The 14031-nt window shown below is 44.0% G+C and overlaps 1 protein-coding gene across 2 annotated transcripts in view; it reads right to left on the bottom strand.

Annotated features, from left to right (window-relative positions):
• Positions 1 to 14031, bottom strand: part of CD9 (CD9 molecule) — a 202411-nt gene that overhangs the window by 154675 nt on the left and 33705 nt on the right. The window contains exon 1 of one of the 2 annotated variants that reach the window (XM_078673991.1): positions 7420 to 7697. The exons of the other annotated variant lie outside the window; for it this stretch is intronic. Within the exon in view, the coding sequence (XP_078530117.1) occupies positions 7420 to 7485 (66 nt within the window). The 5' untranslated portion in view covers positions 7486 to 7697. Of the gene's footprint in view, positions 1 to 7419; positions 7698 to 14031 lie in introns of those variants that run through there. 2 annotated transcript variants of the gene reach the window in all.

The following is a 14031-nucleotide window of genomic DNA, read 5'->3' as shown; positions in this document are numbered from 1 at the left end:
AACCTTCTAGAGGTGGACCTTGTTGTTTATACCATTAACTGGAGGAGGGTGCGCCCACCTGAGTGCTTTCTAGCACTACCTCTTCACCCCCCCCCCCTTTTGATTCTTTGTGTACTCAAATGGAGCAGCCCCCGCCAGCCACCGATACTATGGCATGTCTCCTAAAATATCATTTACTTTGAATTCCAGTGGTGAACTATTTCCAATCGACATGTTGATTTTCTTATGGGAAATTCACAGCCTGCACATAAGATTACTGTTGAGTTAATCAACAGCTGGGGATAAATTTATGGATTGTTTTATTAGGATATATGCCATTATTTATTGGTTTACAAAATGCATTTTTGTTGCTTTAGGAGTCAGGAGGGGTAACAATCATGGACCGCTTGCCACTAGGAAACAAAAGTGGGCATAGTCATGTAAGTTACGTAGTTTGTATATAAGCATATTCCTAAGTGATGCATTTGTCATAAAAAAGACAACCTTCCATGGAAGCTCATCTGGATGTAGTGTACAGTTTACCTTAATTGTATTATGCAGACTACACGTGGAATGGAATATATCGCAAATGACAACTGTGATGAGATATTAAGTGAGATGCAATAATTGTCTACTTGCTACGGAGGTTAAGAAAATAAGTAATCTTTCTTTATTAAAGCAATAGGGTTATGCTTAAGAGGTACTGATTTTAACTTATTTTACTAGTCATGTATTGGGCTCATTGCTGGTACTACCAAGCTTCTATTTATCTTGGTCTGTACATGAACTAATTGGACTTGTCGAAAGAAAATGTTCTGTGATTTGTGGACTAATGCGGTTGTAAAGTTCAGTGGACAGGTTTTGCTCAAAGAGGTGGATTTAGCACAACTGGATTTCGGGTTGTGTCACATGAAGTGGCTTGGCTTGTTAAAAAAGGTGCTCCTTGATCTGCGGACTGTTATTGTAAAAATCTGTGGGCATGTATTGGCATATGAGGCAGTTTTATCACAACTGGATTACGGATTATATTATTAGCAATTGGGAAGTCTTGTCTTTGACCAGTGCCCAGTTAAATTGTCGATTAACTCAGAGCTATAGGCCCTACTCCCCATCAAAAGAATAGATGTTTAGCATAAGTAAGATCGGTTCATGCTCCTACATCATGAAGCTACCACTTAGCGTCGATTATAAGAGGTTACTTGCCTACATTTATTTTCTCGGAATCGAACTGGAACCCCTTCACAACCTCCAGGAGGATGGGGTCTGAATACACTTTATTTCCTATGGCAAACAAAGTTCTCAAGGACCAGATACCCGCATGAAATCTACCTGGCAATGACCAGGACAACTACCAAGTCCATGAAACCAGTCTAGTATGGCTTATTTGCTTTTTATTGCACTAGAAAGGTACTGCTTAATAAAACTGACGTCTGCAATCATCTAGCTTAAGTCAATGACTGATCCCAATTCAGGATTTCTAAAATTTGAGTTCTCAAAATTCGTTCAACAAATATTAGAGGGCAGAGACAGTATTGAAAATGTTTATGTTCTCCCCATCAGTGTAGGCATTGTCTCGGGGAGATGCAAAATCGACTTCATGGCAATAGCCACTAACTAAAGTGAACAAGCCAGTTCCAAAAATAAACTGTGTAGGGACGAACTTCAGTCATTTCTGACAGGGACGTAGCCTACAAAGGGAGTAAGCCTGCTGCAAGAGAGAACCTACAACACCAATAACTCCCAGTTACAACACACAACACCATATAATCACGAATCTAGATACCTACATAAACCTTTTTGTTTTTTTGATAAAACCAGAGTATGCAAGAACAGACACTTGCACCAACCCCCCCCCCCCCCTAACCACCTCCGCCCAAAAAAAGAGATGCTTCCAAACAAATCGCAGAATTTAAACGTGGCCTTAATTGCCATGTGCCACTGGGGCACACTAGACGATTGGAACATATTTTTTGACTGCTTGGAGGCTGGATTCCAGCACCACAGAAAACACAAACAACTTCCCTAATTGCGGTCCAGAGTATTTGGTGAATATGAAGGTGATTTTAGAACACCAAGTACAGAGTTTATTTCGCTGTTCAGGTTAGAATGTATTAATCATCCACAAACCAGATATCTCTTCAACCACTGGTTGACTTTATCCTGTGCAGCACTCCACGGTCTTTTGCCTCGGCAGACGCCATAGAAGCATCATAAACCTACACACTTTACTGGCATTAATACTCAGATCAATTTGACACAGATGCCATAATCCTAAAACGGGATATTATAAAAAGACAAATATTAACCCAGTCTTCTCTTGAAGCCAATATCATCTCATCTTTCCATTTACCCTCTTAAAGTACAGCAGAACTTAATATCGCAAGGTGTCAATTTTTCATCAAACAATTTATCTTAAGCTGCCGGATAGACCCAACCTCTGCTTGAGTGGAGCTGCAACAGTAGAATTAATCTCTGCTTGAGCGGAGCTGCAAGTGACCAGCAGTAAAAAGGTGTAGTATATGTACAACTGTCGCAGGTAACAGGCTCAGCCCCAAAAATAGGGGACCATTTTAATAGGAAGTATGGGACAGCTGGATGGTAAGAAATGTATGGATCTCCACAGATTCTGCACTTTCCTTCACACAAATGTGAGGGAAAACTGATTTTAGCTAACGTTTTAGTTTTGCAGGGCATTCTGGGTATACAAATCAAGTGGGGTACACACAATTCACATTACACTGTATTCACCAGTGTCTAGGATTCAGAAATGGCCAGAGTCCATATGTTTCCCGGGTTGCCAGCTGACCCAGAACCTGACTAGTGCAGCGATTTACCATTGGAATGAGAGGAAATTGGCATTTACCCACATGTCAAAACTACACCCAAAAGAATCCAAATGTCCTCTTGCTTGCATGGGAATGGGTATGCTACATGCCACAGAGGAACAGAAAGACTGTTTAGGCTTTAAGTGTGGAATAATGTCACAATGGGCTAGCCCCTATAACTCCCTGACATTCAGTGGGCTTTCTACACCCCAAGAGGGCAGTTTGCGGGGGGGGGGGGGGGGGGGAATTCTTCAAAACAACTTTTGGGGCCTCATCCTATTTAAAAAAAAATTTTTTTTTAATATATATCTGTTTAGTGGGGTTTCGGCCGCCCGGTGGGCATGGGGGGGGGGGTTTAGGGGGGGAGAAGAGGCGGGCCAGCCACACCCCCACCTCAAATCATTCCCAACCAAGAGTGCCTGGGACATTATGTAGGTGGGGGTGTGGCCTGATGCTAGGGTGGGCCGTCCCCACAAATTTTTTTTAAATGTTACTTTCCCTGGTGTTCATTGGGCTTTTTGCTCCTTCAGGAAGTCAAGTTAGGGTTAAGTCCCCCCTCCAATCTAACTCTTAGGAAAGAAAGACTGTTAAGAGCACTTTTGATCACAGTAGGTCACCCCACCCCTTTTTTTGCTGTACTTTTCATGGTTTCTAATAGACTTTCAGCACCCTAGAAAAGGGCACATTGAATTAAACCCTTAAAATCAGCTCCTCTAGGATGGCTAGAAAACTTTTGGAAGAGTCTGGCTTGGGAGCACAGTCTGATGCTATGTCTAGCTGCCCATCCCCTCCCTCCCCCCCTCCCCGGGTCTACAGTGCTTTCTGCTTAGTCCTCCCTCCACACAAGGGAGCAGAAAGACTGTTCCATTATTCATTTTTTCAAACTGGTGGTGCACTTACCATGCTTAGAGCGACATTCCCTTGCCCAGTGGTGTCAAGTGAGTGAAAGCCTGTTGGCACTGGCAAGTGTCCTACATGGTCACAGACTGGCATCCCTGTCCTAGGAGCCCATGGTGCAAGATCTGGATCCTTATTTCTGATTTTTTGGCATGGGCGCACACACGTGTGTGCACCATAACATATGCTTGTCTCATGGACTGAGGTCTTGTTAGACATGGAGGGGAGCCCAAAGAGCTATCCTCACAGTGGTAAATGGCTGCTGCTTTTATGAAGAGTGAAATAGCATGCGAGTGGTAGTGGCAGCATATCTTGTTTTTGTAATCTGGATCAGTAGTGCAAACAGGACTTTTTACGCATGTCACTGCAGTGGAGCCTACTGGCCCAGTCCTGCACAGTACCGCTGGTATGTGCTGAACGCTGAACCCTGCCGACACAGGCAACCAGGGAGACCGGACGGCCGGAGCGTTAGTTCACACTAGAGACGCTGCTGATCGCCTCAATTTAAAAAGAGGAGGGATCCATGCACGAGTCCGTGAAGCACTAAGGACTACGCTAAGCCAGACTAAATCAAGAGGAAACACTATCTAAAAAGTGGAAAGAATCGAGCCAATGCTACGAAAGGCTTCCGTGCAAATCAGAAATCCTTTGATGACACAGCGGGGATGAGGAGTCATTAATTTCCATTACAACTCCTGGATTGATCTTGGTAATACATAATAGTATCACATTAAATAAATGAAGATGTTTTAAAATAGTCCTGAGGAAGGTATTCCAAACAAAGAAGCACCGAAACGCGGACACAAGCTTTTTTAATTGTATCAGTTGATTGTTTTTTTATGTATTGTGATATGATTAATTGTTATAACAAATTGAATGGATACATGTAAAATGCCTTTTTGAGAAAAATATTTACATGATTTTGTTTTATTGTGTATACTGACTATATGAAAGAAATTGTTTTTAAAGATAAAATAAAATATATTTAGATACATCAAATGTTATGTTCTGACTTAAATGCAATTTTTTTGGGGTGCTGTTGATACAATGAATTAAAACAAATGTTATTGTTGACTTAGAATCCCAACACAGAAAGGAATTTCCTTTTTTTGTAATCCTCTAGGCACCCCCCCCCCCCCAAAAAAAATGCCTGCGTTGTGTGGCTATCAAGGTTGGATCTGCTCCCGCTGTGATGGACTACTTCCTGGAAAAAGGACACAACAGAGGAGGGGGCACTTCAAAGGAAGTAACAACCACCACACAAATTTCAAAGAGAAACAGACTAAAGCACATCTTTGTCTGAAAATGAATTCTAAAAAGGGGAGCTCGAGTCTCCCAAACTATCAACTGTCAAGCAGCCATCTGGGGCTGTACATCAACTTTGAGAAGCTTAGCAAGACTTCTGTCTGTTAGTCTCCAGTCCTGGGAACAAGGACTGCAAGACTCCTTGCTGAGTGATGGACATCAACCTGGAGAATCAAGATCACTTGCCCTGAAGCCTGTGGGCAACCCTGTATGACGACAGGGCCGCCATGAAAAGCAAAAGCCCTTGCCCCGGTGCCCCGCTACGAAGAGTGAGGGCTGTCATTCAGGTGCAGTGTGCCACTGAAGAGCCACAGGTTCTGAGCCGCACACCAGGGGATTGGAGACCATGAAGCTGCCCAAGACCTGTTGCAGGGATGAGAGGAGCTTACTGCATCACCAGACGAACGTCATTTCCAAGTGGACCTTGATGTTGGCAAGGCATGCTTGGTAAGAAAGCGTAGTGGGATCCATGTACATCACATAACCATAGCCTCCCCTGGGTGTCTAATATTTCAGGAATGTCTGGAGTGGAGAGGCTGTTGTCGGAGAGGGTGAACCCTGGTCCAATTACTATTACTTTGCCAGGATTGGTGAATTTGAGAGGAAGAATTTTGACAGCTCTTTGCGGTTTTATGTGGCTTCTGCCGTGACGGGCAATAGGCCCAGCCACCCTTGTGGCGTACCAGAACTATAAACGTGTCTGACTATAGAATGGTAGAACATTTATTATTATCAAATGATTTCCTGAGAACAGAAGAGTTCGACAGCCATAACTGTATATTACTTGTGTTAATCTGCAATCAGGGCAAAAAAAGTGCAATTAAAAACGCTCACCAATTGCTACTTTTTTTTTCCTTACTTAGTTTCATCTCAATAATTAGTTTGCGAAAACCATCAATCTACGCAAACGACACCTTCCTTATTGCTGAATTTAGCCTTCTTTTCATAAATGCATTGCTTTACAGGATCCCCGTGGCTTTGGCACTGGTTTCCAAGACAAAAAAAACTGCGTGTTACTAAAAAAGAAAAAAAAAACGACAACTTCTTTGAAAACAGCATCAGGAGTCCTCGGCACTTACGGGGTTAAGCACCCAAAGAGCCAAAACACATGTGGAGCTGCAGCTGGACGGCTCCTTCGGAGTGGGCGTGCCCTCGGCTAACCACAGTAACAGGCAATTTTGCAACAGGGCCAGTGAATTTTCCACCACTGATAGCTGTATTAAATGACCGACAGAAAAGGTTTCACAGGTCTTTGGTTCATATGTCCGGCCCCAAACGGCTTTGGAACTAGTTAGACTAAAACTCATACATTGCAACCGTGTCGAACACCTAAAAGCGTAACAGTGTAAAATAGTGTAAAATATTATAATAAATGAGACTGCTTTCGGTTACAATAAAACAAAGTGCCTTACCGTGCCAGTTAACGGTTTTAAAAACAATGCAACTCCTGGGGCCTGGACCAAACAACAAAAGTCTGTTTATTTAAAATCCGTGTAGTCGGAGGTGGTGCACAAAGCAGAAATCTGCAGCGCGCAGCGAGAAGAGAGCGACCGACTCAGGGCTATCTGATTGGCTTTTGGTAAGAACTGCAGCTGTGTGGGAGGGACCAAGGGAAATAGATGAAGAGTGGGAAAGAAAGATGGAGATCAAATGAGGGTGTGGCAGAGGGTGCGGCACGGAGGAAAGTGTGGCATTTTAAGAAGCGTCAAAGTGCCCTGCAGTGAAGCTAATTTGCGCTTTAAGGTCACCTTAGTAGTTTTCAAATTGGAAACCGTGGTGTGGCTTCAATCTTCCTACGCAGCAGAAACGCGAAGTGTTTAGTTTTGCCAAAAACAAACTTTTCCACACATGGAAATAAAAAAAGTCAAATGCCACATGTTCCGTTACTTGTTACATTCGCCCTTTTAAAATGACGCATCCGCCTGTTTCCAGCAAGTCAAAATCTTGCAGTGCGTGCCTTACGTTAAAGCGTAAGTACTCCCAACTAACCTCCCGTTCCAAATCGAGAAGGTGCAACAGGTTAAGACGCAGATTTTCTTCTTCTTAACCAAACATGCGCCCTTTCCATCCGAGGAGGGGGTACATTCACCATCTATGCCCAATAGATCCAAGACCCAGATACCAAGGGGGCCCGGCCCGCAAGCGAAAATAGGCAAGCGTACTATGTGGCAAAACAGTGGTTTGCACATCTCACCAATTACAAACATCTGTGGGCTGATTTACAAGCCCCTTGCGCCGCCGATGCGTAACCCCAATCCGCCCCCCTTGTTAAAAGTGACGCATGGGCGGCGGAAGGGGTCTGTAAATAACCCCCTGCATTACATGTCGAGAATCGTCCACCTACACTCATAAAACAACGAGCCACAGGCGCTGCACTCACGATTAAGACACAGTCCTGTAAAAACATACTCACCCAGAAGAGAAAGTTGAAGCCAAACAGCAGGTATTTGATGCACTTCGACGCCCCATGGACTGCCATTTTCGACACTAGATTCGTTTTTCACTCCTGACAGAGATCACATTGGTTTGTGTGGAGTTCGGGAGTTCGTGTTGTCCCAGACACACAAAAAAGGTTCTTCTGCCACTGCCTACTGCAGATGAAAACAGAGCAGCACACTCGCTGCTCCGCACCCAGACCTCTGCACAGAAACGAGGGAGTGTCTCTTTTTTGCCGTCTGAGGAGAGTGAACTAGCCCCATTCTGTTTATCCTCCCTCGCTGGCTCGCTGTGCGGACAGTCTCCGCCTCCCCCTCTACACCCAGGACACTGTGGACATTGTTGAACTCCCGGCAGCTTATAAAGAAACATAGAATTTCACTGATTATAAGGCCAGCCAGACCCACCCAGGGTGCCACGCTTCAAGAACCAGACCAGGCTCCCCCCGCTTGCCCAGGCCTTCTCCTCCCTCCAACCTGGTAATCAAGTTTCATCTTTGGCGTTTACAAAAGATGACAGACGTTCATGTATATCTGCGAATTTTAAAGGAAATTTGAATGCAATCCAGAGTAACGCTGGCAGAGTACAGGCACTCCGCTGTTACATAAAACAGATGTTCAAAGACGCGCGCGCACACGATTAGATTGGGGGAAAAAGCATTTGGAGCTAAACTCTCGCTCCTAAGCAGAGATTTACGTTAAGGCTCGGGGCTTTAATTAGGGTATCAAAATTAAGGTAACACCCAGAAGAGGTGAGGGTGTCGGCGCTACCCTGGGGCGGGAAAGCAGGGCATCGCACACAATAATATGCATCACATTTGGACAGAGAAGGCCAGGGCTGAGCAGGTCACCTGAAATACAAGATTTAAGGCGGAGGCTTTAGCCTGCCCCGTTACCAAATGTCGAGAACTGAGCAAAGAGGAGGAAATGTCAACATCACAGATGGAAGGGAGTAAATGCATTCATTTTCACTTTACCAACAAACGCTGTATATCAGTTACAATACACCGTATGCATCAGAATGAAACTGACATGTAGGCAAACACGAGGACAGTGCAAATGAGGGTAGTTGAGGAGCAAACAATAGACTCGCATAATAAGAACATCCCTGAGAATTCGTGAGGTTCAAGTCTCATCAGATCTAAAAGTACGGAGTCGGTGGCACCAATTCTGGTTCTAGAGAGGACCAGTCAGCAGGTGGCAGACCTTTAAAATGGCTTTGGATGAGCAGCCCGTGAGGTGCGGTAGTGGGCATTTCACTGATCTAGAGCCAGCAGTGAGAAAGATCAGAACTGGGCACACAGACTACAAGACACCTAAAAAAAATAAAAATAAAATAAAAATAAAAATACATAACACAAGTGACATTGATTGTCTCACATTCTAATGAGAACGTGAACACCCATCACCCACCAGAAAAGCACAACCAGCTTCTTTAATCCCCTTTAGAAGTACACTTGGAAAAACAAGCCACTGCAAGCACCAAGCCCTTTGCTATACTCCAATGAACCAGTGGCACTTACCCTTGCCAAGGAGCATGCTGACCACTCACTCCTATGTGACTGGGAATCAAATTCCACTAGTTTTTCAATCTGAGCTGAAAGTGACCCATGTTTCTACACTAACAGAATCCCGTGCATTAAAACAAGTTATTCTCCATCTGCTCCTAGAGTCATTCCATTTGGACAACCACAAGGACCTATTCTAATCCCTTTATTTTTCAACTTGGATGCTGAACTGTTGGGCGAGATTCTCCAACCAAAAGTACTTGCTTCCAGCAGTAACTGAATGATACATAGATGTAACTAAAGACTGATCAAACAAAAGAGATGGACACTTCATAGACCGGTCAGCCTTAGGATATTCTTCACCCAAAACGTTTCGCCTTCATCCTCCATTTTTTTTTTCTGACCTCGTTTTTTCTGGCCTTGGGACGCTCAGCACTTTGATAGCTAACCAGGGATAACATGCATGTGCTCTCTCCTCTAAACAGGATAATAATGTCTTAGACCCAATTGACACATTTAATTTACTTCTACATTCATTGTAAAGTGGTAATATATGTTCCCAGGGCCTGCAAATTAAATGTTACTAGTGGGCCTGTCGTACTGATTGTGTCACCCACTTAAGTAGCCCTTTAAACAGGTCTCAGGCCTGCCACTTCAGAGCCTGTGATTGTAGTTTAAACGGCCATTTCAACTTGGCAACAAACCTTTTACCAAGCCCAAAACTTCCTTTTAAATACATAGAAGTAACTGGTAAACCCAGGACAGCCCCAAGGGCAAGGTGCAATTTGTTTAAAGAGCAGGACATGTGCTTTTACATTTTATATGTCCTGGTAGTGGAAAAACTCTTAAATTTGCTTTTCACTACTGCAAGAACTGTCTCTCCCACGGGATAACTTTGGAGTTACCTTATTACATTTGAGAAGTGGTAAGAGATACCTAGTTCATGTTTGGTGTCTCTGGAATCACAATTTAAAATTCTCACTTTCAGTGAAGTCAGATTTTAAATTGCCATTCTGAAAATGACAGTTTAGAAAGTTGGCATGTTCTTCCCCTAGCCATTTGGTGCCTGCAGCCGGTCTCTAGTCACATGACTGGGAGTAGTTGGACTTTGTGTATTCCACCTAGAGAACCACACACAATGGAAGTTTAGGTTGAGAGGATGGGCCAATACTGGCAAGATGGGAGGGAGGAGCCGGTCCATCCTCCCTTACACTAATACTGGGCACATACCCCTGCAGTTAGTCAGACACCAAAGAAGGCAGGATGCCAGGTGTCTTCAAAGGGAAACCTCTAGAAGCTTCAGCCCCACTTCAACGGCTCAACTGTGTGTAAATACTGGACCTCAGACACCACCACTTCAGTACACTTCTGGACCTGAAGGTCTTGAACCCAGAGTGACACCAAGAGCTAGTTGGCTGGCCTCCCAGTCTGAAGCCTCAGGGACATAGACTTCCAGCATCCTTGCATCTGGACTTTCATCTGGGGGTCTACCCTGACAAATGCAGCCACTCCAGTCGTAAACCATTGGAAGGGGGATAAGGTGCTAAACCAGCCTCTGTGGAGCCAACAGAACCAATGCATCTCCTCTGCTGTGCGGTGCAACCCAGAGCAGAACTGCCGTATGCTACAGGGACTGGACCCATCACAAAGAATTGCATCACCGTCACAACCTGCATCGCCTTTAGAACCGCTGCTGCAAGGGCATCCTCGGTGCAGGCACCCGCATCTATGATCAATGGCAGCCACTTAGCTCTTCCGAACCGATGCATCGCTCCGACTATGCACCGAATCCCCAACGCCAGCCTTTGCATTGAAAGCCCCATTAACAGGATCCTCAAAGCAACAGGACTCACAGCGCAGCGTCCCCGAATCTCAGATTAGACGCATCACTTTGGCTGCGTGGCGCATCTTCAACACGGTCAGCCATTTGGCCCAGTCACCCATTTGAGCCTCTAATGGGTTAAAAGTGGTGAGCGCTAGATGGAGGCGACGAACTCTACGACATGCATGGACGAACAGCCACCAGACTGGTGGTTACTTGAACGCGGAAGTCTTGGTGGCCATCTTAAGGTGGCGCACAGAGTTGTACCTTGCTTGACAATCAGCTACTTCTCCCGAACTAGCAGCATAGTCTCTTTTTACGGCCGTCTCATGTCCCCGAATCACTGCAGCATTAGCCTCTTTGTCCTCTCAGAAGAGCAGTGGCAGCTCTGAGGCAGTGAGCTTTATGCTGCAACATGAAGCAAAAGCCAAGTAGACTATATCACCAATCGCGCTTGCGCACCAGGGGCATCTAACCAGCAGCAAGTGTCAAGGCTTGCATTTAAAGGGCATTTATAAGAATGCCAGCAACAAAGCTTGCGCTTGGGAAATTGTTTGTATACTGTGCATTTCTGCAATTCAGAGTGTTGCCTGCATGGTTGAGTGTGTGAGAAGGAGCTTTATTATCAAAAGCCTGATTAACAGTCCTTATTACTTTTGTTTCCCAGACCTCAAGATTACTTAAAGACATACTATACCAAGTAGTCCATCAGTATGCTTTGTGGCCCTGCATTTATTATAATTATTTTGATGTGTGTACAGTGGTGTGTGTGGATAGGGCTATCGTGTGAGGGAGTGAATTAGTGTTACCCCCCACATACCCAGAATTCTACTTACTTGTACTGGGCTTGGAACTTAAGCGTGCCAGACCCCATTCTTTACGCTAACATTCCAAGAGCTTCCCGCTGCATCCAGAGTCCTGCTTACCTGTCCACATCTCCGATTTTTCTGGACCTTGTCTCGAATACTAAGACAATCAATCACAAATCCAGAACACTGCTTTAATTCATACAGTTCCAGGTATAGATTGTGTGTGTGTGTGTGTGTGTATAGGTCATTATATAGAACACCATTAATAGCATTGCGCATGTACTTGCATCTCTCTTTCCCAGGAGCACATGAGTCTTAGCGGTATTGATCCTTCCATTGGTATATGACGCAGCATTCCATGTGCCAGCATTCCAGAGGGCAGCCAGAGGCAGAACCAGAGCAGACATGCAAGCAGTTTCTTTTCCCCCACTTACCTTGTTTTCTTACCCAATTTCTCCTCGGTGCTTCCTCCTGGTGGGGCATTTTTTACATTTCTCTGGGTTAGCGCAGAGGAGGACTGCACTTCAGAAAATCGCTTCTGCTGGATATGACCTATACAGGTCAGTGCTGCTTTGGTTTCCTACACAGCACTGGGCTGTCGGACAGACAGATCATTGCAACGCATCGCAACCAGGATTTAAGGTACGTAGTTCAGTGACTCTAACTGGGTCCCTGTAGCCAACACGTGCTCAAGCACAGTTGGCCTCAACTTGTGAGTTTATTCCAGTCTGGTTCGATGAGATCGACAGTAGGCATTTTGTGTTTTTGGCGCAGTTTTCACTGAAACCTTAAAAATGAAATCTCTCTGGTTTTATAGATTAGAGTTTTGTAATTTTGGCCTGGTTTTATTTATTAAATTAAGCTCTATTTGTCTAATACTGTTGTGGGCTCTTTTGTGAGTTTTCACTGTTAGTGTTGCACACATTCTCTACACATTGACTCCAAGTTAAGCCTGACTACTCGGTGCCATGCTACCAGAGGGCTGAGCATAGGCAAATTTGGGGTTTCCTTGTGACTTACCTAGCAAGGATTGCGATTGCTGCTTGACCAGGGGTCACACACCTGTCCGTCATCCAACAACCCAATTTTCTTACAACCCTCTAGACCAACGAGTTCTGCATGCCCAAAGCATCTTCCGGACTGTAAACACCTCAACAACATGCTAAATGGCTTCTTCAGTCTTGATAGCCATATCAAAGAAAACACTACATGTTACAGATTTCAAATGTTTCAAACTTCAGACACTCCATCCCCAAAAAAAGACTTTAAAGTCTGTTGGAATCCTGATCTGTCACAGAATAAGGGAACACTAATATCCAGACTACCCAAGTCCGACTAAACTGTCCCAACGCCATACTCCACACTGCAGCCAGGCTCACTCACAAGACGAGACTACACAATTACTACCAACCAAAGTCCCTAAAATGTTAAACACTTGAATTTTGCTTCACTAATAAAAACAATTTGTATCACATACAATGCGGTACACCCAATTTCCCCATCCATCTAGCCCCAAAAAAAAAACTAAAAAAGAAACCACTGAACTATCTGCTAATCACCTCAACTTAATAAGCAATTCCAAACTATTTCAAACAACTAAAAAAAAGTGTACAATTCAGCTCGTACTCTTGTAATGCTCTTCTCTATATATGTATACCACACTATAGCTCTCACTTACCTCGCTCTATTTATCATGTCCTTTCCGTTACACTTGCAGATGTTTGTCAAGAGGCTGTTAACAGTAAAGGGAGACATTGGGGGAAGAGTATAGTAATTTTATTACAGTTAGTATATTTTAAGGAGTTTTGATTAGGAGAGTGTCATCAGAAGCAATGAAGATTGTGTATGCGGAGTACATAGAGGCAAGCTGCAGAAAAATGAGGAGTGACACATCCCTGTCAAAGTGGGCAGGTAGTGAAGGCTAGGGAGAATAAGACATGGGATGGAAATTGTCAGTGGTCTGGACAACTGGGTAGACTTCCATTTTGCTAGGCCAACCATCCGATTTGAATATAATACCAAGAACAACAAAATGTTTTCAAATGTTTATACAGCTCACATCATTTTGCAAAAAATCAAACCTCAACTAAGACTCTTGCAGAAAACTACAGGTATAAAAAAATCCCCTATCGTGGTATAAATAAAGGTTTTTGAAAATAAAAAAAAATAAAAAATGAAATAAAAGATCCCCTATCAATTCAAAGCACTTTCAAAGACAAAGGGCCAGACTCGCAATGTTTTTTTCTTCAGAATCACTTCACACGTGGATACAGTGGTCTTGCATTTTGAAAAGCCTGTAAAGGACATTGAAAAAGACTAAGATTTTAGAGGCAGCGTGAAAATGGATACACGTTAACATTCTATCATTAAATGGTTCAAAGATATATTGCATTGGGCAAAAATAATCCTTGGTGTCTCACAAGATGGATTGAAGTCCTCTGATCTCTATGG

This window comes from Lissotriton helveticus, chromosome 1_1 (genome assembly GCF_964261635.1).
Source record: "Lissotriton helveticus chromosome 1_1, aLisHel1.1, whole genome shotgun sequence".
NCBI classification, from domain to species: domain Eukaryota; kingdom Metazoa; phylum Chordata; class Amphibia; order Caudata; family Salamandridae; genus Lissotriton; species Lissotriton helveticus.
This window is presented reverse-complemented; position numbering and strand designations above follow the sequence as displayed.